Genomic DNA, 24510 nt, shown 5'->3' with positions numbered 1-24510 from the left:
CAGAATTGTAAATGTTTTTGAAACTTCTACCACGCAAAGTGAAAGTCACTCCGTGAATACTGTGACAGTAGTTATCATTCTCCAACATTATTTCATGGCTCTACTTTCCATAGCTCCTTGATGGCCAGCACTCGTCTCCACACACAAACGGCTACACCACAGGGAAACAGGAGGTGAAGCTGCTGGGCAGTCAGAGGCGGCAGGCTTTCTGCCGGGGATGCACTGACATCCTGGCGGGTAACTTACGATGGCGCAGGGAGTTCTATGTTGTGGGGCTCCTACCACCCATTGCCAGGCCCACTAAAAGCCAGCAGCTTGTCTGGGTTAGCAAGACAACCAAAAGAGGGCCAGGATTTAGCTCAGTGGTTCCGCCACCTGCCTCACAAGCGCAAGAACCTGAGTTCAATCTCTGGTACCAAAAAAAAAGCTTCCAAAATTCCAAAATACTCCTGGATACTTCAGATGGCCACTGCGTCTGGTAGCAGACTTCCCAGGTAGTAAATGAAGGCTCTGATATGTCACTCGTGAGGAATCTGGTTTCCCACGAAGCAATGAGGAACCAGTAAAGGGGTTTTAAGCAGGGGAGGTATTTGCAAACATTAGTCAGGGAGCAGCGAGGAAGAAAGGCCAGAGAGGAACCATCTTAGTCACATGGAAAACAGCTAACGAGCAAGGACAAGACTTGGCAGAGAAGGGCCGAGAAAGGTACCTGCAGTCTACGTCACGTTCAGAATAGCTGTGTGCTATCAAGCAGAGCGACCCCAAGAGAGCTGGGTGTAAATCTCTCGGGAGGAGGGAGAAGGGAGTTATCTGGGCCTGATATCTTTTTTCATGGTTTATAAGAATGCTCCTGCCCTTATACTGAGAAAAACTTACCTTGCTCTTCCAAGGGGTAAAGCGAGTGGCCCAGCATGTTCACCAGCAGAGAAGTCAGAAATAGCAGTTTCTTCAGATTGTAGTTCTTCAGCATGACTTGTTTCTTCTTTTTCTAAAGGCTTGAAAAGGGCTTTAAATTATTTAACCAGACAAAAGAACATTTAAGATAGTATGCCACTCTTCACTCTGTGAGGCAGTGTCTTACAAACAGAACATAAAATATTGATTTCTATATTCCTGAGCACAGATGACTAGGTTATGGCAAAAATCCCAGCCACAAACTAGGCTGTATCAGAAGCACTTCCCACTGTCCTCTAAACAGATGCTGACTTAGTCGCTGCTGGTCTAGGAAGCACCTGATCCATTCAGAGATACTCAAAAGTATTCAGAGTAATAATAGCTCCGTTCATCTTATTGCTATTGATACGTGCAACACTTTGGGTGGATCTTAAAGGCATGATACTAAGTGAAGGAAGTCAAACGCAAACGGTGATTCCATCATTGAAAAGACGAAACCACAATGCAGAAGGGCTTGGTTGTCACCAGCAGCAGGTATGAGATTACAAAGGACCAGCTGAGAGCATGTGGGGAGGTGGAACTGTGCTATATCCCCACTGTGGTGTGGAGTACAATACTCTATGCATCCACAGAACTGGACAGCAAAACAAAAAGTCAGTTTTACCCAGCTAATGATAATTTCGCTTCTTTTTCTCAATGAAGCTACCAAAAAATTTAAAATTATATATGGTTCATATTATATTTCGACTAGATAGCAGTGTACTTATTCCTGAAAGAATTAGTATCTACCTCTATTAATGTCGCACTTGAGACATTAAGTGTATTAATGTACACTTGAGATTATTCCCAAGGAACAACATTTGGTTGCCAAAGAGTAAATGACCGCAAAACCCAAGCATTGCTTACCACTTTTTCCATGACGAATATGTAGTCATTTTCACTTAGAATATTTTTAATAGGGTTCGGTTGACCCTTGCTGATCAACTGCACTTGAACATCAGCCTGGTAAAAACACATGCCAATGTCATACAAAGATATAAATATATTTATACAAACATTTAAACACACAGACACTAGTTCTGTACAAGTGACTAGGAAAGAGAACTTGAACAAAACATAAATTTCAAAATGAGATTTAACTGATGCCCACGTTACTTTTCATGTTTAGAAAATCAAGTAGCAGACCAGGGTTTTAGCTCAATGGTTCTGCCACCCGCCTTGCAAAGCACAAGGTCCAGCCAAAAAAAAAAAGTAAAGGAAAGAAAAAGAAAGAAAAAGAAAATCAAGTAGCTCATACCCCTCGCCGCTCATGCTTCCTGGCCCACCTGACATACACAGCGCCTCGTACAGCATCCCTCTATTTCAGACTACGCTGCAGTCCTCATTCCTGCTCTTAGTATATTAACCACTACATTCTAACATGCTAGCAGCCCACTACACATTACCATTTCTTCTGATCGCATAATAAAATTTAAAAATTTTTTAACATGTCAGTTTGCAGGAATTGAAGATTTGTTTTCACTAAATCCAAAACATTTATTTTAGAAAAATATAAAAAACACAGCTCGAAAAAACAAAACCAGCCCATAACTCTATTGCCTAGAATCCCCACTGTGATTAGCCTGGCTGGCTTATAACGTTGCCAGATCTCTTTCGAAGACATATAAATCTTTTTTTAAATTTTAATTAGTACATGATTACATACATTGTGGGGGGCTGAGAAGCATAGCGGGAACCACTGAGCTAAATCCCTGGGCCCAGCTCCATTCTTCTTACATCCCCTTCGCCTCCTTTCCCTCCTCCTCCCTCCATCCCTTGGTCTCCTTCCCATATGCAACCAATCTACCTCCGTATCTCCTATTATCTTTCTTTTACTTTACCTTTTATTTATATTTGGGTTTCTCATATAAGAGAAACCATGTGATACTCAAACGTGTGTGCCTGATTTATTTCACTTAATACTGGTCATTTTCTCACAAGTGACTCAAATGTATCCGTTATAGTGGAATCACACTCCACTGTGTACAAAGGATTATATTTTCTATATACATCCACCTGTTGATGGACAGACAGCCCGTTCCCAAGATTTCGTTAATATAAGTTATTGCTATAAACGGGGGTATGCATGTTTCACCATTCTGTGTCTTCATATTTTTCAGGAAGATATCTAGAAGGGGAATAGCTGGGTAGAATGGAAAATTTTTTTTTTTTGAGAGGGTCTTGCTATTCAGGCTGGCCTTGAACTCATGATGATTCTTCTGCATCAGCCTCCTGAGTGCTGGGATTACAGACATATGCCACCATGCCCACAGTGGAATTTCTAGTTTAGTGAGAAATCTCCACATTGATTTCCATAGTATTTGTAGTAGTTTACACTCCAATCAATAATGTAGAAAGGTTTCTTTTTCTCTGCATTCTCACTAGCATCTGTTGTTATTTGATTTCTTTCTTTTCTTTGGTACCGGGGATCGAACTTGGGTCACTCAGCTTGCAAGGCAGGTGGCAGAACCACTGAGCTAAATCCTTGGCCCTTTCTTTTTCTTTATTGAGAGAGGGTCTTCCTATGTAGTTCAGATTGGCCTTGAACTATGTAGCCTAGGCTGGCCTTGAACTCATGGTGATCCTCCTGCCTCAGCTTTCCAAGTGCTGGGATTATAGATGTGTGCCACCACACCTGGCTATTATTTGATTTTTTTTTAATACCAGGGATCGAACTCAGGACCTTAAGCTTGGGAGGCAGGCACAGTGCCACTGAGCTAAATCCTCAGCCCTATTATTTGATTTCTTGATGACAGTGATCCTTTCTGAAGATGGAATTCCAATACTGTTTTAATTTGCATTTTTCAAATAGCCAGATATGCTGAATGCTTTTTTGTGTATTTACTGGCCTTTTATCCTTCTTTTGAGAAGTGTCTATTTATTTAATTGTTTGTTTTTTGATTGGGTCTTTTATTGGGGGGAATCTAATTTTTTTTAGTTCTTAATATATTCTAGATACCAGTTTTTGTCCTCTGTCTGAGGAATAGTTGGCAAAACTTTTTTCCTTGTGTAGGTTGTCTCTTCACTGATTCTTGTTTCTTTTGCAGTACAGAAGCTTTTTAATTTGATATGATCCTATTTGTTGACTCTCAATACTACTTCCTGTGCAACCAGGGTTCTATTCAGAAAGTCCTTGCCTATGCCTATGACTTCAAAAGTTTTATCTTCCAGCAAGTTAAATATTTGTTTTAATATTTAGATCTTATGCTGGGCATGGTGGCACATACTTGTAATTCCAACACTTGAGGTAGGAGGTTCACCATGAGTTTGAGGCCAGCCTGGGCTACATAGTGAGTTCAAAGATACCCTGAATTACAAAGTGAGACAAAACAAAAACAAAAACAAACAAAAAATTTTTAAATTTTTGATTTTGATTTTAGTTTAGTTCTCTGTAAGGGGCTTAGATTCAATCTTCTACTTGTGGACAGCCAGTTTTCCCAGCACCATTTATAACAGAGGTTATCTTCCTTTCAGCATGTTTTTGGCCTCTTTGTCAAAGATCAGATGGCTGAATGTGCATGGGGTTGTTTTGCATCTTCTATTTGTTCCATTGATCCACACATCTGTTTTCATGCTGGTTCCATGCTGTTTTCATCACTGTAGCTTTGTGTACAACTTAAAGCTTCCTGCTTTGCTTTTGTTGCCCAGGATCGCCTTTGCTATTCTGGGTCTCTTCCATATTAATTTTAAACTGTTCTCTCTAGTTCTGTGAGCATTGTTGCAGTTATTCTTATTGGGACTGCATTAAATCTATATATTAATTTTTGAAGTATGGCCATTTTGACATATTGGTTCTACAAACAGGAGCTATCTTTTCTCTTTTTTTTCTGACTTTTTGAGACAGGGTCTTGCTATATAGTTCAGACTGGCCTTGAACTCATTATATAGACTAGGCTGGCCTCAAACTCACAGCAGCCCTTCTTCCTCAGCCTTCCAAGTGCTGGAATTACAGGCGTGCGCCATCACATCCAGCTCTTTCCATTTTCTGATGTTCTCTTTGATCTCCTTTTTTTTCAGAGTACTGTAGTTCTTATGATAGAGGCCTTTCACTTCCTTTGTTAGATTAATTCCTATATATTTATTTTTTCTCGAAGTTTACTGTGGATGATAATTTTCCCCTAATTTCTTTCTCTGTGGTTTTGTTATTGGTATACAGAAACACTACTTTTTGTTTGTTTGTATTTTTTTAGGTTGACATAAGGTCTTGGTGTGTAGTTCCAGCTGGCCTCAAGCACAATAAGTAGCCCAGGTTGGCCTCGAACTCTGGTGATTTTTTGCATCAGCCCCTAAGGGTTGGAATCTCCTCCTACGTAGCTGAACTGTTTATCAGTTCCAGGAGCCTTTTGGTAGGATCTTCCTTTTTTCTTTTTTTGGTTTTAAGACAGGATCTTACTATGTAGTTCAGGGTGGTCTTGCACTCGCTATGTACCCAATCTGGCCTCAAACTCACAGTGATCCTCCTACCTCAGTCTCCCAAGTGCTGGGAGCACAGGCCTGCGCCACCACACGCAGCATTTGATGGAATTGTCTATGTAAAGGATCATGTCATCTGCAAATAAGGATAGTTTGACTTCTTCCTTTCCTACACATACTCTTGTATTTTTTTCTCATGAGGCATATAAAGCTATCTAAATAAAAATGTATCTATTTAGATATCTAGTAAGATTTGGCTTAATAAAGACAAGATCTTTGAATAGTTTTATATCATGAATCTCTTTTCATGGCATTAAATGTTCTTTGGCTGCCTAACCCTACAGATCCTCCGTCACATAAGTAACTCCACATTTGGCAACATTTTGGTAGTTCTCAGTTATTTACTATTATAATAACAATGGACAATAGCATTTGTGAATTATTTTCTTAAGATAAACACCTAAAGTCACAATGATATTCTTAAATTGCCTTCAAACATGTCATACTCACATATTTTCATTTCCATCACTTACATCAACACATTGAGTATTTAAATTATTTTCCCATCTCACATAAAAATTGTATATTATTATCATTTATTCGATCATTAACAAAGGTGAACAGTGGTTTCCAATATGCTTACTAATGATAAGTATATCTCCTTATTTAAATGTTTAACATCATAGTTTGGATACTGAAGCATTTACATACTGAGCTCAGGCAGCCAAAAATATTATTGCATTATTCTTATCTACCAGGCACTGTTGTGGGTTGAACTGTGGCTCCCTACAAAGCCCTAATCCCTCATTCCTATAAAAGTGATCTTATTTGGAAACAGAGTCCTCACAAATCTAATCAAGTTAAGAGGAGGATTAATTTGAATCCAGGTGAGCCCTAGAAGCAGTGGCTGCTATACTTGTAAGGAAAAAGAGATTTAGAGACACAGAAACACAGGGCAATGCCACGAGTCCATATAGGCAGAGACTGGAACAGTTCAACTATAATCCAAGCAATGCCAGACTGCCAGAAAGCACCAAAGCAAGCAGAGGCCAGGAGGGAAACTTTCCTGGATCCCTCAGTAGGACATACTGATTAGACCTCTGGTCTCCAAAATTTTGAGAGAATTTGTGATGTTTTAAGCTGCCCGATTTGTGGCACTTTGCTGTAGCGGCCCTAGGAAACTAACAGATATCAAACATCCAGAATCCAAATAGAAAGGATGAATAAATGGAAGTTCTTGACTCTGAGTTTGGTGAGATTTCAATGAAGTATAACTATATTTGCATTTTCTTAATTATTCATGTCCTTTACTTCTTTTTTTTTTTTTTTTTGTACCACAATCGAACTCAGTGCCTCACTCTTGCCAGGTAGGTGCTGTGCCACTGAGCTACATCCCTGGTTTCCTTTGGCTATTCTTGCATTACGGTTGTGTATTTTTCTTATTAATTTCAAACATATAATATATGATATATATGGGAGGAAGAAGGCAGAGACAGAGAGAGAATATATACATATATTAACCCAAATCATTCATGATTATTTCTCTATAGCTTATCATATAATGCATAATTTATACATTTTATTAACTTACAGATGTAGGTTTTTACTCCCCGGCTATGAGTTTATGAAATACTTAGCACATTTCAGATGCTTAATAAATACATGAATATTTAAAGCAACTTTGTTCATAGTCATCAAAAACATTTAACTACCCAAATGTCCTTCAACCCAAGGTGATAAACTGAGCACAACCATACTCAGCAATAAAAAGGCATGAACAGCTGACCTATATAACACAGATTAGTGGTGGCAAAAGGGTTAGTGATAGAGTGGCCAAACTGCACCCCAAAATATATTTTAAAGCCAAATAAATTGCTCATACCTCATAGATAAATGGGTCTTTACAGGTTTCTTTCTTTTCTTCATTAAATTCCCTAAAATGTAGAATCACATGTGAAAAACAGAGCCACAATACCAGCCTTGTTACTTAAACTCAGAGGTTAAACAACACTTTCCCTCTGCATGGTATGAATAAAAAAAGAAAAGACAAACTACTTATGGAGACCCTCAGGCATAGGTGGAAAGGTGTGAGAACAGAATGAGAGAAAAAAAGACTTGTGGCAGAGATTAACAGACTGCTGCTTACAATTTGATACAAGGGTCTTTTAGAAGCCACAGGAAATTACATTGCCTATCTGTATTCTTCTATATTTTGAACACATCAGTTAATATTAAAATATAATCTGCCCATGACTTTAAGAAAGTAAAAATGGCTGGATTCTGATCTGCCTGAATTAGTGGGTAACTCCCAAGAAGTTACTTAAAAGGTCCCAGGCCTTAGACTTCTTCTATAACTAAATTGGAAGCATTTGTCCTCCATTTTATGAGCTGTTACTAAAAACAGTCAGAAAATTATACTATGTTTAATATTTCCTTTCAAACATGTAAGCAAGAGCTGGTGTGGGGGTGCATGCCTATAATCCCAGAACTCACTGTGAGTTCCAGGACAGTCTGGTCTACATAGCAAGTTCAAGGACAGCCTCAACTGCCTAGAGACCCTGTCTGAAAAATTAAAAAAAAAAAAAAAGGAAGCAAAAAATTCCAGGAGGACATTTAATAATTGTCATTTTAAAATAAGGATCCCGAAGCATGTGAACTATAAATCATTAGAACACTAAAATGACATACAAAAACACACAACTAGCCTGATCTACACTCTGAAAGAGAAAAGAACCTCTAGTCCCTGAAGGAACCCAATACAACAGTTTAAGGACAGCATTTATGTCTATTTGATCTACCATATGACCGGCCGGCCTGCTGCAGCAGAACAGCTGATTCACTTAGGCCATATAGCACAAGACTGTGACTTATTCTTAGATGTCTGTCTTTTATATATAACTCAACAATATTACTTAATCAGTCATTCAACAATCCTACGTAAAAAAAAATCCTATTTATTATAGGCCAGACACTGTTGGTAGATATTGAGGGTATCAACAGAAGCACAGTCTTGACTGAAGTCCAAGGAGTAAAGCAATAGTCACAGAGTCACAGACAAGTACCGTACAGGAAGCTTGGTGGACATTTAACTATAGGGCTCAAACTTTATTCAGTAAGTCCAGAAAAATGTACTACAAGATCTTCAGAGAGGAAGATCTCTGTGACTGTAGTGTGGAAGGTGATAAATGGAGTTCAGGACAACAGCTGTGAGTAATCTACAGCATCTCAGAGCAGTGACAGCACGAATGGTGGCTGAGGCAGGAGAATTGCTGCTAGTTTGAGGCCAGCCTGGTCTTCACAGTAAGTTCAAGATGACTGAGAAGGAATGTGGGGCAGTGAAAACAGAAGGAGAAAAAGGGTCTTGGATTTGGAAATCTTAACTCAAAGACAGAATTTGGGAATAGTAGGTTAAGAAGAAAGATCAATTCAGTCTTGTGGTATTGACGTTGAAGTCCCATGTGAAGCTTTAAAGGACAAACTTTTGGTGCTTATCATTGGAAAGAAAGACTAAACACTATGAAATAACTGGGAACTATAGACAGTCCAAACAAAGCTGTAACAATAGGAGACTGATAAATAAACAAAACAACCACGAAATGAAAAACTATACAGCAGTTGAAAACATTGAGCGAGCCAGAGCCAGCTATAGTCCCAGCACTCAGGAGGCTGAGGCAAGAATAGTGCCTCAATTCCAGGCCAGCCTGAGTTATATATCTGTGGCAGGGAGATAAGAGATTTGAGAATGAATCACGAGCCATTCACACTGGTCTGGTTGGGTGTAGGTCCCATTTTTTAAGGATTTGGTGTAATTTTGCTAATCTGACAAGAGGCACCCAGCAATTATCCAAACAATGGGCTTCAGTAAAACATGATGTTGAGGTCCAGCGGGGCCCTGGGGGAAAATGGAAACTTTTCAGAGTGACATTGGCCCTCAAGGGGGAGGGCAGGGTGGAGAGTGGTCTGACAGTGTTACAAAAATAGGCAACTGTGGAGGCCAGAGTAACTCCATGTTGTAATAAAAGGCTCCATTTCATACTGAGCCTAACCTAAAAATGAACCCAAGCCTTGTGACTGCTGAGCAAAGCAAACTAGTTCCTGAGAAAACAACAGAATGCATAAAACAATTAGATAAGACCACCTGGCATCCTTGTAACTCGGCCACCCTGTAACAACCTTGAACCTCGCCCCCACCCCATGGCTCACCACCCCAACAGCCATTAGGATTTAAATGCAATAACTAACCAATCATAATAGAGGTAAAGCTTGTTACTAAGACTAATATATCCCAAAACCTATAAAAGCGGCTTAAAATTGCTTTTTGAGGTCTCCGATCTCCAATTGGCAGACCCACTGCATGCTGTGCTAATAAAGTGCTCTTGTGTGTTGCATATGTGAATGGTTATCTTCTTGGGGACGCGGCGCTCGGACACAACATTTGGGGGCTCATCCGGGATCGACGCTGCCCCTCAAAGACCCCTACTGCATTGAGCACTTAAACTTTGGAAACCGATCGGTGAGTACTTGTTCTTTTTTTTTGCTTGTGTCCTCTCTTCCTGTTAATGTCTGACAATTGTTTATTGGGAAACTGTGATCCGGATCATTTTGGAGGCCAGGAGGTCCAGGCAGACATGCTAGTGGGCTGCCCACTGCAGGGGCCAGGAAACGTCCCTTGCCCCTCTGGTAGGAACTCTGTCTCTGTGTATATGGGGAGGGGGTTGATTTTTCCCCTCCTCAGGACCCTGGAGTTCTTTCGGGGCCCTCTGGTTTCAGGTGGGGGTGGAATCTTCGAGTACCCTCCTCAGGACCCCGGAGTTCTTCCGGGGCCCTCTGGTTTGGGGGGGGGGGTTTTCCGACTCCCTCAGGACTCCAAAGTTACTTCAGGGCCCTGTGATTTCGGGTGGGGGGGATTTCGGATTCCCTCCTCAGGACCCTGAAGTTGCTTCCCTGCCCTCTGGTTGAGACAGAGTTCTTCTGGTTTTGGAAGAAGAAATTAAGGGGATTCCCCGACAGAGCCCCTGGTTCTTCTTTTGGTTTGTTTGTCTTACATTGTTTGGCCTCTTTTGTTCCCTTGTTTGTCTGTTTGCATATATTGAATTTTCTGATAAAAATGGGAGGGAGCTCATCTACCAGTTTCACCTTGATTTTATTTAATTAATTAATTTATTTATTTTGGTTTTTTGAGACAGGGTCTCCCTATGTAGTTGAGACTGATCTGGAACTCACTATGTAGCCCAGGCTGGTCTCGAACTCACAGCGATCTTCCTCAGCCTCTCGATGCTGGGATTACAGGCATGCACCACCACACCTGGCCCTCACCTTGATTTTAGACCATTTCCAGGAGGTCCATCAGACTGCAGCTGACCTTGGATTCAACATAACTAAGGAAGAGATTTCAAAACAACCCAGCCTAGGAGTTGCTCAAACTTCTGCTCTGTGACAATCAGCTGCTAACGAAAACTATTTAGTTTTGGTAACACTTCTTGTACACTGCAAATTCTTGAACTGTGATTATAGGGTTAACTTGCTCTTTTCTAAAAACTCAAGGTTAATACTGTTCTATTGGCAGCCAGTCAAATTTTAAGATGTAACAATCTGAGAACAAAAAAGGACACTTTAAGCTGAAGTTTGTTATAAAAGGTTTACATTTACAGTCAAGAAGAACTTTCATTCCTTTAACCCTAATTCTATAAGAGGTCTCTGTTAATTTTGACCTGCAAAAGTTTTGACTAGTCCTAACTAAAAGGTTTTATAATTCAATTGGCCAAAACCATCTGAGTGCACTCTGGTTTAAATTGTCTTATATGTTTGTCTGTCTAAATGTTCAAAAGTGTTTGTCCAATTATATTTTTGATCAAAATGATGTCAAATACAAGTAGATTGTTGATTTCTACAACCTGGCTTTATAGGTTAAATTAAAAAAAAATTTAAAGATAATTAAATATAAACTTTAAAGTTTGGGTACACTCCTGTTGGTAAATAAAAAAGCAGTTGCTCAGAAAATTTATTCTGATCTTTGTTCACTAATGGGAGCCGCCCAAATAAATTTCATAGCCTTATAAAAAGATATGCCTTATTAAATATGTTGTCAAAAATGTTTACATTGGTTATCATCAAAGGGCTGAGTTCTAAATATATTATTATAACATGTTATCTTCAAAATATTGCTACTTTTCTGGTATACAAAAATGTATTCATGTTGTTTGACCATGCAGGTTTTCCAGCATATTGTTTATGACAATAACCTTTTGATCCAGGTATTCTCCCTTCTCTTCTGCTCCACCTATTTATGGTTACAGGTACATTTATAGACCCATCACTATCCCTGAACAGCTTAAAGATGAGTTTCCATTGAGGAGACCGGATTGGGACCCCAATACTGAGGTAGGTAAGGAGAGGCTCCAATCTTACCGCCAGGCTCTATTGGGGTGTCTCCAAGCTGCCACGAGGCAGCCCACAAATTTATCCAAGCTAAGTCAGGTTAAACGGGGACCTGAAGAATCTCCAAGTGCCTTCCTTGAGAGACTTCTAGAGGCATATAAGACATATACGCCTCTAAACCCAGAAGAAAAAAAATAACCGGTCAGCAGTTTGCATGGCTTTTGTCAGTCAGTCAGCTCCTGACATCCGAAAACAAAATCTACAGAAAATTAAAGGCTTTAAAGGTAAGAGGCTGATCAAATTAATAGCAATAGCTGAAAAAGTGTATAATAACAGGGACCCTCTGAAAGAGAGACAGGCTAGAGGAATTACAAAAGTGTTGCTGGCCTCCTCAGACAGCCTTTAAAGGGACAAAGGGACATATCATAAAGATTATAATGCGGGGAAAGAAAAATTGGAAACAAGACCTTGTGACAGATTGCAGAGAGATCAATGCGCCTACTGCAAAAAGGACATTAGAAGCATGAGTGCCCTCCACTGCTCAAAGAAAGGGGTACCAAAGAAACTAAGGCAAAAGTTTTAGAGTTAACTGATTTAAATAATTAGAAAAAACGGGGTTCGGAGCCCCTCCCCAAAACCTGTGCGCTTCCATGTAGATACGAGAGCCCAATATTCCATTAAAAAAAAAAAGCCCCATGGGAGCTATGTCCACAAAGTCTACATGGGTTCAAGAGGCCACCAGAACAGATAAATATACATGGACTACCAAGAGAATGGTGGACCTAAAAAAAAAAAAAAAAAAGTGACCCACTCGGTTATGGTTATCCCCAATTGCCGTTATCTTATGAAAAGAGATTTATTAACTAAGGTGGAAGCTCACATTTATTTCAAAAAGGATGAAATAACTGTCTCTGATAAAAATAATGAGCCAATTCATGTTCTAACCCTAAATCTAACCGATGAATATAAGCTTGTACAGGAACTTCTGTTGCCTAATGATCAAAGATACCAGCATTGCTCCTTAAAAAAGTGGATAAAAGAAATTCCAGGAGTATGGGCAGAAATTGGGGGACATGGACTTACACGACACCGTGCTCCGATAATCGTTCAGCTCAAGGCCCATACTGCCCCGGTCCATACTAAACAATATCCAATACCAATGGAAGCCAAAAAGGAAATTATGCCCCATATCCAGAAACTAAAAGAGATGGGGATATCTTAACCTCATGCCAGTCCGCCTGAAACACACCACTGCTCCCCATTCAGAAGCCAAACTCGGAGGACTACAGACCAGTACAAGACCTTCGCGAGGCAAATAAATGGGTGGAAGATATTTATCCCACTGTGCCTAACCCTTATACTCTTCTTAGCTCCTTACCCCAAAACAGACAGATTTACACGGTGCTTGACTTGAAAGATGCCTTCTTCTGCCTCCCACTGGCAAAACAAAGCCAGCCCTTCTTTGCCTTCAAGTGGTCATAACTGGAGAATGGATTCAATAGACAATTAACTTGGGCTCAACTCCCACAGGGATTCAAAAACTCACCCACCATCTTTGACGAGACGCTCCACGACGACCTGGGTGAGTACAGGACAATGTTCCCAAAAGTGACTCTTCTACAATATGTTGATGATTTGATATTGACTACACAGACTATGGAAAAATGCACAAAGGCTATGGAGGCCATTTTACAGACCCTTGACAAATTGGATTATCGGATTTCAAAAAAAAAGAAAGCCCACCTGTGCCAATCAGAAGTAAACTATTTAAGTTACATACTCAAGGGGGGCAACGCCACTTGTCCACAGCTCAGAAAGAAACCATCCTTTGGATTCCACAACCAACAAATCGCCAAGAGGTAAGAGAGTTCCTCGGGTCAGCAGGATTTTGTAGACTTTGGATTCCTGGGTTCACTGAACTGGCAAAACCTCTATATGAGGCAATCAGAGGACAATCCCCACTTAAATAGACAACAGAAATGAAAAAGGCCTTTAAGGCTATAAAGTCTGCTCTACTTAAGCTACCTGCTCTGGCTTTACCTGATGTCTCTAAACCTGTTCAACTCTATATAGATGAACACAAAGGAATTGCAAAAGGAATACTGACCCAGGCACTAGGCCCCTGGAAAAGGCCAGTGGCCTGTCTGTCTAAAACAACTTGATGCAGTAGCAGCCGGCTGGCCACCATGTTTGCACATTGTGGTCGCCACAGCACTTCTCACTAAAGATGCTGACAAACTGACCATGGGCCAAAATTTAACAATCACCACCCCACATGCCATGGAGAGAATATTGGCGAGCCCTCCAGATAGACAGATTTCAAATGCTAGACTAGTTCAATACCAGGCCCTACTTTTAAACCCTCCACGAGTCCAATTTCAGACAGCAACAATTCTCAACCCGGCAACACTGCTACCAGATCCAGATTTAGAAGGTCCTCTACATGATTATGAGATCATATTGGACAGCCTAAGGACGGAGTCAGATATTCTGGAGCAGCGGTGACTACAGAGACTAAGATAATTTGGGCAGAAGCCCTACCTATTGGGACATCAGCTCAAAAAGCTGAATTAATAGTCCTCACCAAAGCCCTCCAACTTGGACAAGGAAAAGCTTTAAACATTTGCATGTTTACATGCTATACATTCGCTACTGTTCATGTTCATGGGACCATACATGGAGAAAGAGGACTACTAATAGCCGAAGAAAAAACTATCAAAAATAAACAAGAGATTTTAGACCTACTGACTGCTATATGGTTACCCTATCGTGTGGCTATCATGCACTGTTCCGCGTATCAAAGAACTGGAGGCTCAATAGCCCGAGGTAACAATTTCACAGGCCAAATGGCCAAAGATGCAGCTATAAGGCCTACGATGACATTGTCCCTTCAACCCAGCATAATAGAGCTTATACTGCCAAAAAAAAACCAACAAAACCCCCAAAACCAACTAAATATATAAAAATACAGATACAATACGCACAGTCATCAGGATATAAAAAAACAACAAAATGGCTGGTATGTTAATTCTCAGGGGCTATTTCTTTTACCCTCTAACTATGCACAAAGTTTGCTCCAGCAGATACATCAGTCAACACATCTGAGAGAAAGAAAAATGGAAGAATTAATAAGAAAGTTCCATTTAAAGTTCTTTGGCCTCAGACCAAAACTTAACCAAGTTATAAATGACTGTACAGCTTGTAAGCTGGTTAATGCAAAACATGGATCTATGCAAATAAGAACAAGGAGAGGATCGAAACCTGGCATAAATTGAGAAATAGATTTTACAGAAATTAAGCCAGGTATGTATGGATATAAATACTTATTAGTGTTCATAGATACCTTTTCTGGATAGATAAAAGCATATCCAACAAAATAGTAGTTAAAAAATTACTGGAAGAAATAATACCCAGATATGGACTGCCTTTGCTACTAGGATCTGACTGACAATAGACCTGCCTTCATCTCTCAGGTAAGGCAAGGGTTAATTAAAATTTTGGGGACTAACTGAAAATTACATTATACATATCATCCCCAAATTCAGGACAGGTAGAAAGGATAAATTGGATCTTAAAAGAGACCTTGACTAAATTAACCCTGGAGACTGGCAGTGACTGGGTAACTCTCCTTCCCTATGCTCTTATTTAACCCCTTATGAAATTATATATGCTAGGCCCCCACCTTTACTCCCTAATATATACTCTGAAATGTTACTTGAGTTTAATAACCAAAAGTTTCTTTTTACATGAAAACAACTTTTACAGGAATAACACCACCAGAGGCCCATCCATTCCAGCCGGGTGATTTAATATTGCTAAAGAGACATCGAGCTAGAAATCTTAAACCCCGTTGGAAAGGGCCCTACACCGTGATCCTCGTGACTCCATTGGCTACAAAGGTAGATGGGATTCCAAAATGGATTCATCACAACCACATCAAAGCGACAGGGACAACGCCCCAAATGGACTAGAAAATCCAAGGACACCCAACCAACCCACTCAAGCTTTGGATAACAAAAAAAAGGCCAGACACCAAGGATAGATGCCCCCGATGCAAGGGACCAAAACATTAAAAATTGACTGCCATATATCTAATTTGTTTATTACTTTTTGTCCCAACAGGTCACTCTACGAGGGTGAGTCCACACCACCCATTAAATGTGACCTAGACTATCTACGATGACTGGCACCATAGCAAATTCCACTTCCAAGCTGGCTTCCCCCACCACCTGGTTCCCGGACTTACTAGTCACCACAGATTGGGACCCGTCTGACCAACAGCCTTTTCCTGGATATGGATGCAAGACTCCAGGAGCGCGAGGCGACACCCGTAAGCAATATTTCTATGTCTGTCTAGGACACTCCAGATCACACCAGAAGCAATGTGAATATGGGGGGCCAGATCAGTTCTTCTGCAAAAATTGGGGCTGCGAATCTGCAGGACGGATGACATGGCAGGCACCAGTCAAAAGTGACCTTATTACACATAGTACAGATGCCTCTGGCTGTCGATGACAACAACCTTCGACAACTGCCACACTGACTTTACAACAAGTGTCTGGCCTTAGGGGGACTTTGTGCTGGGATAATTCCATCATCCTATCAGTCTCTATATAATCAAACTGTACCAATGGATACTTCTCAAGGATATCTTGTTCCCCCCAATAACGCTTGGTGGGCATGTTCCTCAGGCCTAACTCCCTGCATTAATACCATGTGCTTAATTATACTTCCGATTTTTGTATCCTTGTTCAACTAGTACCCCATTATTATATATTATACTGATGCAGAGCTTGACCTTCGAATGTCACTGAGTATCTCTCGATCCAAGCGAAAAGTAATTACTGCTGCTCTGCTGTCCACTTTTTTGGGCCTTGGGGTAGCTGGTGCCATAGAACAGGTACCTCTGCCTTGATTCTACAAGACAAAAATTATCAAACTTTACACATTGCCATAGACACAGATATTGTTAGCCTTGAACAGTCTATTTCTCATTTACAAGAGTCCCTGTCCTCTCTAGCTGAAGTTGTACTTCAAAATAAGAGAGGATTAGATCTGTTTTTACAACAAGGGGGTCTTTGCACTGCTTTACAGGAACAATGCTGTTTTTATATAAATCATTCAAGGGTGATAAGACTCTATGGCCCTATTAAAAAAACACCTCCATGGGCTGGGGATTTAGCTCAGTGGTTCGGTGGTCTGCCTTGCAAGCTCAAGGACCTGAGTTCAATCCCTGGTACCAAAAAAAAAAAAAAAAAAACAACCACAAAATCAACAATCCCAAGGTTGGTATAAAACCCTGTTCAAAAATACCCGCTGCCTGACTACCCTGGTTTTGTCCTTAATAAGACCTTTAGTCATTTTGATTTTGCTACTAACCTTCGGCTCCTACATACTTAACAAACTAGTCACCTTTGTCAAAAAACGGGTATCAATGGTCTAACTCATGGTGTTAAAATCACAGTACCAAGAAATTCCCCCAGAAATAGAAGATATAATATATGAACCCACGATGAGCCCATGATTGAGCTGAAAGTTACATACTCAAGGGGGGAAATGTGGAGGCCAGAGTAACTCCATATTGTAATAAAAGGCTCCATTTCATACTGAGCCTGATCTAAAAATGAACCCAATAGTCTTGTGACTGCTGAGCAAAGCAAACTAGTTCCTGAGAAAACAACAGAATGCATAAAACAGTTAGATAAGACCACCTGGCATCCTTGAAACACGGCCACCCCATACCAACCTTGTAACTCGGCCACCCTGTAACAACCTTGAACCTCGGCCACCCCGGATAGCTCACCACCCCAACAGCCATTAGGATTTAAATGTAATAGCTAACCAATCATAATAGAGGTAAAGCTTGTTACTAAGACCAACGTACCCCAAACCCTATAAAAGCGGCTTAAAATTGCTTTTCGAGGTCTCCGATCTCCAAGTGGCAGACCCACTGCATGCTGTGCTAATAAAGTGCTCTTGTGTGTTGCACACGTGAGTGGTGATCTTCTTGGGGACGCGGCGCTCGGACACAACAGCAACCAGGGGAGATTCCCTGAAGGACACGATGGCCAAGGCCAGGGCACGGGAGACTCAACAAACAAAAGGCCTGGTTAAATTGGGATTTTTCTGTGGAGGAATAAGATATTCATATCTCTTCTAAAGAATGCCTTTGAAAGTTACAACTAATGGTGCATACTCAGAGTTCCTATAGAATTAAGTTCTGAGCCAAACTTTCCTGCTTTTTACCCTTTAAGCTGACCTCAATTTGGCTGAGATGTAGTCGTTTTTGCCTACAAAAACTCCTAGACAAAGGGTTCCTTTGTCGCTAAGCATAGTAGCGCAAGCCTGTAATCACAGCACTTGGAAGGCAGAGGCAGGAGGATCCCCGCTAGTTTGAGGCCAGGCTGAACTCCATAATGAGTTCAAGACCAGCCTGGATTACACAGAAAGACCCTGTCCTCCCAAAAAACAAAACAAAGAAAAGAGGACCAACAGAGGATTTAAAGGCAAAGAAGGCAGAAGCTGACATCTAGATTTACCTACTCTGGGAAGGCCCTCTACCGATCGCCAGTGTGTATACATCAGAAGATGCGCCAGGAACACTTGTCACCTTGGAACACTAGTAGTCTCTATGCCCAACACTTCCGCCAAATAACCCCACACCAGAGCACAGAGCCTCCCCCTCTCCCATTCCCAGACTAGAACAGCTGGCAAAGCGCCACTCCAGGGCGTGCCAAAAGACCTGGGGCAGGTACCCGGATATCCAAAAGGACACGGGCTGTTCCAGGACCCGGGCGACAGTAAGAACGACAACTCACTGCAGGAGGCGAGCATAAAACTCCTCGGTAGCTAGGTTTGTTCGCGCCCACATCGCCTCCCTAACCTCAGTCGGGTCCGGAACCGCCAAATTGAATTGAGCGCCCAGACGTCGACGTCAGAGGCCATGACCCCGCCCCACCGGAACTACTTTCACACGGAACACATCCGATTTCGGCAAAGTTAAACTTTTTTGTGTGTGAGAACACCCAGTTATGTTTCTTGTTCCAATAGCCTTCCCTTTTGTATCAGAAAAAAAGTTAAAATAAAATAATGTTGGAGTTGCAGGAACAGGTAACTCATCTCTCGAGACTTGACCACACCCCTTGCAGATTAGTCCGCGAAAAGGAGTTCCTCCTTTCTAAACACTCTTATTAGCGTTGTAGAAAATAAGTAGCGTACTTTTTCACACATAAAGAAATAGTACGACATTTCTTGTTTTTAGAGTTGGTTGGGAGTTATTTCGTTTCTCTCTGCATGTTCTGAGGCGGAGCCGGGTGGGAGAAACGAGCTGAAGGATACATATAGAATGGGAGTGGTAGGCACTTCCTTTTCCCGTGGGAGCTGCCGGGTTGAGAGGAGCGTGGCCTTCTCCTCTCCCCGACATGGTGAGTACTACCCTGTTTGGCTGCACTTTTCCCTGATGTCTGGGCCAGTAGAGAAGGATGGAGGAGTCAAGACATAAAGTCTGAGCGCGAAGACGCGAGCAGGAGGAGGAGGAGATAAGCGTCAAATGTTCTTGCTGCTGGCAGGGAGCAAGGTTGTGGGAAAAATGTGGCAGCCATCTTAGACGCAACGTGAGTGTCCCGGCCCGGGCTGCCTGGACGCGATCAGAGAAGCCCATAGACTCTAACGGCGACTTTTAGGATCTTAGCTGGCCTCGGATTTTAGAAAATTTAGTTCTGCCAGGCGAGGCAGTAGGATTGACACAAGTTCGAGGCCAGCCTAGACTACAGAGCGAGTTCAGCCTGAGCTACTTAGGGAGACCCTGCCTCAAAAGAAAGAAAACTTGGTGGTTCAAGAAACGGAAACCTTAGGGCCTGAGCCCGAATTAGAGAGGATCTGCATGGACCGTGCATGTTCGATTGCTGTCTAGGAAGATGTATTTTCTTCAAAGGCAGAGTCTTCGTTAGAAAAGGTCATTGTAAATACATTTCCCTTGAATGTTTGTCACTCTAGCTTAACTGAAAAAAGTGATGGATTTGGTGTTTAGGTGTTTGGACCCACACCCAGCGCGCAGGACGGTTGCTACATGTATGGCTTTTCTCTGTACATCGTCCATATGTGTGTTACATGGTGTGCGGTGCCACGGGAGTTAGTGGACGGAAAAGATAGTGCTGTTCTCCATGGGTCACGGCGGAGTTGGTCTGAATACAGTAGTGTTCAGCTGTATTAAATGCTGAGGACTTGGGGAATTGGACAGGAGGCCAAGGTTCAGTTCTAAACAAGGATGAGAGAAAGTGGCGTGAAGAGTAGGGGAGGCCTTTGGTGAAAGCCTGCTGACCTGAGCAGAAAGGGAGGGCTGGGGTGCTGTTGATGGTAGACTGCTTAGATTCCGTCTCCAGCACCTCAAAAAGGACAGTATGGAAGACGAGGTCAAAGAAGAGCAGGTTGTGTATGCCGCCCTCAGGACTTCGGTTTTACTCTCAGATGAGAGGCATGGGGGAGCACAGTTGAATAGTAACAAGATGAATTTTTACTAGTAAGCTTTTGGAGATGTATTTCCATGGGATAAGGGGACCCCGGTGAGCAACATTTTATAAGACTGGCTTGTCAATATTTTTGATGAGGGTTTTGTCTTTGAAAAATTTTCAGCAGAACTTGATAATGTTTTTCTGTACCTGGGAAATAACTCAGGATTTTGCGCTTGGGAGGCAGGCAGCAGAACCACTGAGCTAAATCCCCAGCCCAGCCCAAAACTTGCTAATCTTGAGTGAAAGAGTTTATTGAAGTATTAATAGAGCCTGCTGGTGTAATTTGTAACTTAGTCTTTGGTGCTTCAGCTTTAAACGTCTGGGCTCTTTTGTAACATTTAATGATATTGCTGGCACATGAAAGAGTTTGCTTCTGACATTGCTTGTCAATATAAATATCTTTTTCCACCCAAGGCTTGTGCTCGTCCCCTGATATCGGTGTATTCCGAAAAGGGGGAGTCATCTGGCAAAAATGTCACCTTGCCTGCTGTGTTCAAGGCTCCCATTCGACCAGATATTGTGAACTTTGTTCACACCAACTTGCGTAAAAACAACAGGCAGCCCTATGCTGTCAGCGAATTGGCAGGTATGGATTTGCATTTTTCGTGGGTTGATCTTTTAAGAGCTGCTTTACAGTAGTGATGAAATGCCACTCCATTGGTCCGTGTTTCTGAAGCACATGATTTTCTTGGATAGTCTGATACTGTCTGTTACCGTGGATAGATAAGTCATACATTGATTGGTCCAACAATGTAGCTAAAGCCTTTTAATTTCTTCCCAATTTTAGGTCACCAGACCAGTGCTGAGTCTTGGGGGACTGGCAGAGCTGTGGCTCGAATTCCCAGAGTTCGAGGTGGTGGGACCCACCGCTCTGGCCAGGGTGCTTTTGGAAACGTATCCTTTGTTTACGTGCCTGACTGGTTGGTGCTCGTGGAGTAGACTGGACCAGGTTTATTCACATGAATGTATGCTGCAGTATCTGTGTCCAAAATGCTAAGTGTAGTAGGTAAACACTACTCTAGGCAGAAGTGGGATCTGGGGATTTTTTTAAGGGCTTCCCATATAGACATTTTGCTTGCAATGATGTCGTAATTTGCGTCTTACTCTGTTCTCAGCGACAGTTGCCTGCTGTCAGTAAGCTGGTACAGAAGGTTGACGAAAATTGTTACTGAGCAAGACGTGGCCTTTGAACTCCTAAGCTTTGTAAGTGCAATTCTTAACTAAGAAATAGATGTGTCGAGGAGGCCGCATGTTTGCACCAACCAAAACTTGGCGACGTTGGCACCGTAGAGTGAACACAACTCAGAAGCGATATGCCATCTGCTCTGCCTTGGCTGCCTCTTCCTTGCCAGCGTTGGTCATGTCAAAAGGTTGGTGACGTTATTTTCTCCTAACAGTGGTAACTGTTCACCTCAGAGTGTCCTACTGTAAAGGGCCCCTTACCAGCCCAGGGATGTATTTCACAGGTAGAGCATTTGGCTCTGTATTCTATCTCCAGCTCTGCAGTAAATAAGTATCCCTTTATTAAATGCAGGTTCTGGTTACTTCAGTCTAACTTAACAAATCAGCTACATCCTAACTGGATATAATTAAGAGAGTTTTATTTTTAAACTCCCTTTGTGTCTTATGTGGCAGTTTAAACTGTCAAAATGATGAAATTCCACTTAATTGGTCCGTGTTTCTGAAACACATGATAATTGTGGAAATTCTGACTTGGCAGTTTAGTTTGTATGTTTTGCTATACACACACACACACACACACACACACACACACACACACACACACACACACACACACACACACGTGTTAACTTTCAAGAGCCTTTGGATAACCAGCTTAATCTTCAATTGGCTTTGTCAGGTCATAGAATTGAGGAAGTTCCTGAACTTCCCTTGGTTGTGGAAGATAAAGTTGAAGGTTACAAGAAGACCAAGGAGGCCGTTTTGCTTCTGAAGAAACTGAAGGCCTGGAATGATATCAAAAAGGTAGGTGTTAGGGCCAGGGATTTAGCTCAGTGGCACTGCGCCTACCTCATAAGCACAAGGTCCTGAGTTCAGTCCCTGGCACCACAAAAAGGTAGGTTTAATGTTCACTTAACATTCTAAAGATGATTTGTGATGCTTCGGTTGAAGTACAAGTTTCTGGATTATCCTTTCCCTTTGAAGGCATTACTCTGCTTAATGTAAGCAAGTTGAATATTCTGAAACTTGCTCCTGGTGGGCATGTTAGGTGCTGTTGCATTTGGACTGAAAGTGCTTTCTGGAAGCACTTTATACTGTTATCTAGAGGATAATGACAAAATTGTATGAGCACTTTCAGTATATAAAAGTATTTTTAAGAATATTTTTCCTCTGGGTTGGGTTGGCTTGGGGATGTGGAACTAGCAGCTTGGGGGGGACAACTATAGCTAAGCCCTTCTGTGTCATATGCGAGGGCTTTTAACCATGGTGATCAACTGCAGAGCTCAGGCCTTAATATTCAAACTGCTGGCTTTGTAGGTCTATGCCTCTCAGCGAATGAGAGCTGGCAAGGGCAAGATGAGAAATCGCCGTCGTATCCAGCGCAGGGGACCTTGCATCATCTATAATGAAGACAATGGCATCATTAAGGCTTTCAGAAATATCCCTGGTAAATCTTACACTGTTGATGTGTTACCAACCTTTATTGTACCTGCACTTGGCCTTGATAATGATGAATTCCACTTCATGGTCCGTGTTTCTGAAGTCAGTGATTGTGCGGAAGTTCTGATGTCTGGCTAAATGAATTGCACTGTTGACGTTTGAAATCTCATACTTAATATAGTTCTTGCGTAACTTATGTAGCACTTATTCTCTAAAGATGATTTGTGATGCTTCTGTTGAAGTACAAATTTGCTGATTCTCCTTTCCCTTTGAAGGCATTACTCTGCTTAATGTAAGCAAGCTGAATATTCTGAAACTTGCTCCTGGCGGGCATGTTGGGCGCTTCTGCATTTGGACTGAAAGTGCTTTCCGCAAGTTAGATGAGTTGTACGGCACTTGGCGTAAAGCTGCTTCCCTCAAGAGTAACTATAAGTGAGTGTTCCTCATATTCATACACAGAATATGTGTTTAAACTGCACATGGACATTCAAAAGTGGTTTGCATACTTAAGATTGTTTTACTCGAATTTCCCTTTATGATGTAAGCAGTGTGCTGTAGCATGTTATAAATATTCAGTTGCTGTTTTATGAGATGTAGGGAAACTTCTGAGTTTTGGAGAATTAAATGGTTTAAACAGTATTAAGATTTATGTTTTTCAGTCAGCTGTGTGAGAAAAGAATTCAGTACCCTTATGGCTCTCTCCTTCAGCCTGCCTATGCACAAAATGATCAATACAGACCTGAGCAGAATCTTGAAGAGTCCAGAGATCCAAAGAGCCCTCCGGGCACCACGGTAAAATCTTGATATTTACAGTATAATTCTTCTGCAGAATTATTTCAGTAATGGGTAGAATGTCAGTAAAATGTCTGTTAATCTGCCTTTTCTAGCAAGAAGATTCATCGTAGAGTCCTGAAGAAGAATCCTCTGAAGAACCTGAGGATCATGCTGAAGCTGAACCCATATGCAAAGACCATGCGCCGGAACACCATTCTTCGCCATGCCAGGAATGTAGGTGTTCATTTGTTGTTTGTTTGGTACCTGGGGATCAAACTTGGGTCTTTGCACACCTGCAAGGCAGGCAGCAGAACCTGAGCTAAATCCCTGTCCTCATTTGTTTTTACTGATAGGTCCATCAAACTTGGGTCTTTGCACACCTGCAAGGCAGGCAGCAGAACCTGAGCTAAATCCCTGTCCTCATTTGTTTTTACTATGATAGGTCCAAATATATTTAAATATATATATACATATATTCTCATATTTTCTGCCTAATTTGTTGCAGCACAAAATCCATCTGGAGAAAGCAGCAGCACGGGCAGCCAAATTGAAAGAGAAGCTTAAAGGCAAGAAGCCCGTGGAAGAGAAGAAGGGGAAAAAGGCTGCAGATACCAAGAAGCCTTTGAAGAAACCTTTAGGGAAAAAGCCTGCAGCTGCCAAAAAACCAGCTGAAAAGAAACCTGCAGCCACCAAGAAACCAGCAGCTGAAAAGAAGCCTGCTGAAGAAAAGAAGACTGCTGCATAAACTCTTAAAATCAATCCCTATCCTAGACAGGTGACATAAAATTGGACAGCTTATTTTGAATAAAGACCTGGTTAGGGAGGCAGTGAGAAACATGGCTGTTGTGTGAATCATTAGGGCATTTTGTAAATTACACTT

General features: G+C 41.6%; 2 protein-coding genes and 4 non-coding genes across 14 annotated transcripts in view; 5 read left to right on the top strand and 1 right to left on the bottom strand.

The window, feature by feature from the left end:
- Positions 1 to 18671, bottom strand: part of Zwilch (zwilch kinetochore protein) — a 40143-nt gene extending 21472 nt beyond the window's left edge. Inside the window, exons 1-6 of one of the 9 annotated variants that reach the window (XM_010643274.3) lie at positions 18543 to 18604; positions 17609 to 17776; positions 16523 to 16641; positions 7229 to 7280; positions 1801 to 1896; positions 877 to 995 (exon numbers count right to left, since the gene is read on the bottom strand). In XM_010643274.3, coding sequence (XP_010641576.1) covers positions 877 to 995; positions 1801 to 1896; positions 7229 to 7280; positions 16523 to 16617 — 362 coding nt within the window. In that variant the 5' untranslated portion in view covers positions 16618 to 16641; positions 17609 to 17776; positions 18543 to 18604. Of the gene's footprint in view, positions 1 to 876; positions 996 to 1800; positions 1897 to 7228; positions 7281 to 13102; positions 13199 to 13274; positions 13336 to 16522; positions 16642 to 17608; positions 17777 to 18263; positions 18512 to 18542 lie in introns of those variants that run through there. The other 8 variants (XM_010643276.3, XM_010643273.1, XM_010643275.1 and 5 more) reach the window with 8 other exon arrangements.
- Positions 18672 to 19075: 404 nt separating this feature from the next.
- Rpl4 (ribosomal protein L4) lies at positions 19076 to 24465 on the top strand. Its single transcript, XM_019210531.2, has 10 exons — positions 19076 to 19148; positions 20649 to 20820; positions 21022 to 21128; positions 21466 to 21604; positions 22096 to 22220; positions 22734 to 22863; positions 23132 to 23288; positions 23565 to 23648; positions 23744 to 23864; positions 24136 to 24465. Exons 1-10 carry the CDS (start codon positions 19146 to 19148, stop codon positions 24373 to 24375), a joined length of 1278 nt encoding a protein of 425 aa, XP_019066076.1. The 5' UTR covers positions 19076 to 19145; the 3' UTR covers positions 24376 to 24465.
- LOC117283407 lies at positions 20869 to 20939 on the top strand. Its single transcript, XR_004514382.1, has one exon. It is a non-coding gene; the product is annotated as a small nucleolar RNA SNORD18 (small nucleolar RNA).
- LOC117283408 lies at positions 21311 to 21409 on the top strand. Its single transcript, XR_004514383.1, has one exon. It is a non-coding gene; the product is annotated as a small nucleolar RNA SNORD16 (small nucleolar RNA).
- On the top strand, positions 21879 to 21950 carry LOC117283405. Its single transcript, XR_004514380.1, has one exon. It is a non-coding gene; the product is annotated as a small nucleolar RNA SNORD18 (small nucleolar RNA).
- Positions 22919 to 22987, top strand: LOC117283406. Its single transcript, XR_004514381.1, has one exon. It is a non-coding gene; the product is annotated as a small nucleolar RNA SNORD18 (small nucleolar RNA).
- Positions 24466 to 24510: the final 45 nt, after the last annotated feature.

The sequence above is a fragment of the Fukomys damarensis genome, unplaced genomic scaffold, assembly GCF_012274545.1.
Source record: "Fukomys damarensis isolate Sample0158 unplaced genomic scaffold, DMR_v1.0_HiC HiC_scaffold_25, whole genome shotgun sequence".
NCBI lineage: Eukaryota > Metazoa > Chordata > Mammalia > Rodentia > Bathyergidae > Fukomys > Fukomys damarensis.
The sequence above is the reverse complement of the archived record's forward strand: the minus strand, read 5'-3'. Positions and strand labels throughout refer to the sequence as shown.

Excerpts from the sequence above, each read along its gene's own strand:
- Rpl4 (XM_019210531.2), top strand. Across the intron at positions 21,129-21,465 it reads GCCAGGGTGCTTTTGGAAAC|ATGTGTCGAGGAGGCCGCAT; the intron begins GTATCCTTTGTT and ends ACTAAGAAATAG. Across the intron at positions 22,221-22,733 it reads CCTGGAATGATATCAAAAAG|GTCTATGCCTCTCAGCGAAT; the intron begins GTAGGTGTTAGG and ends CTGGCTTTGTAG.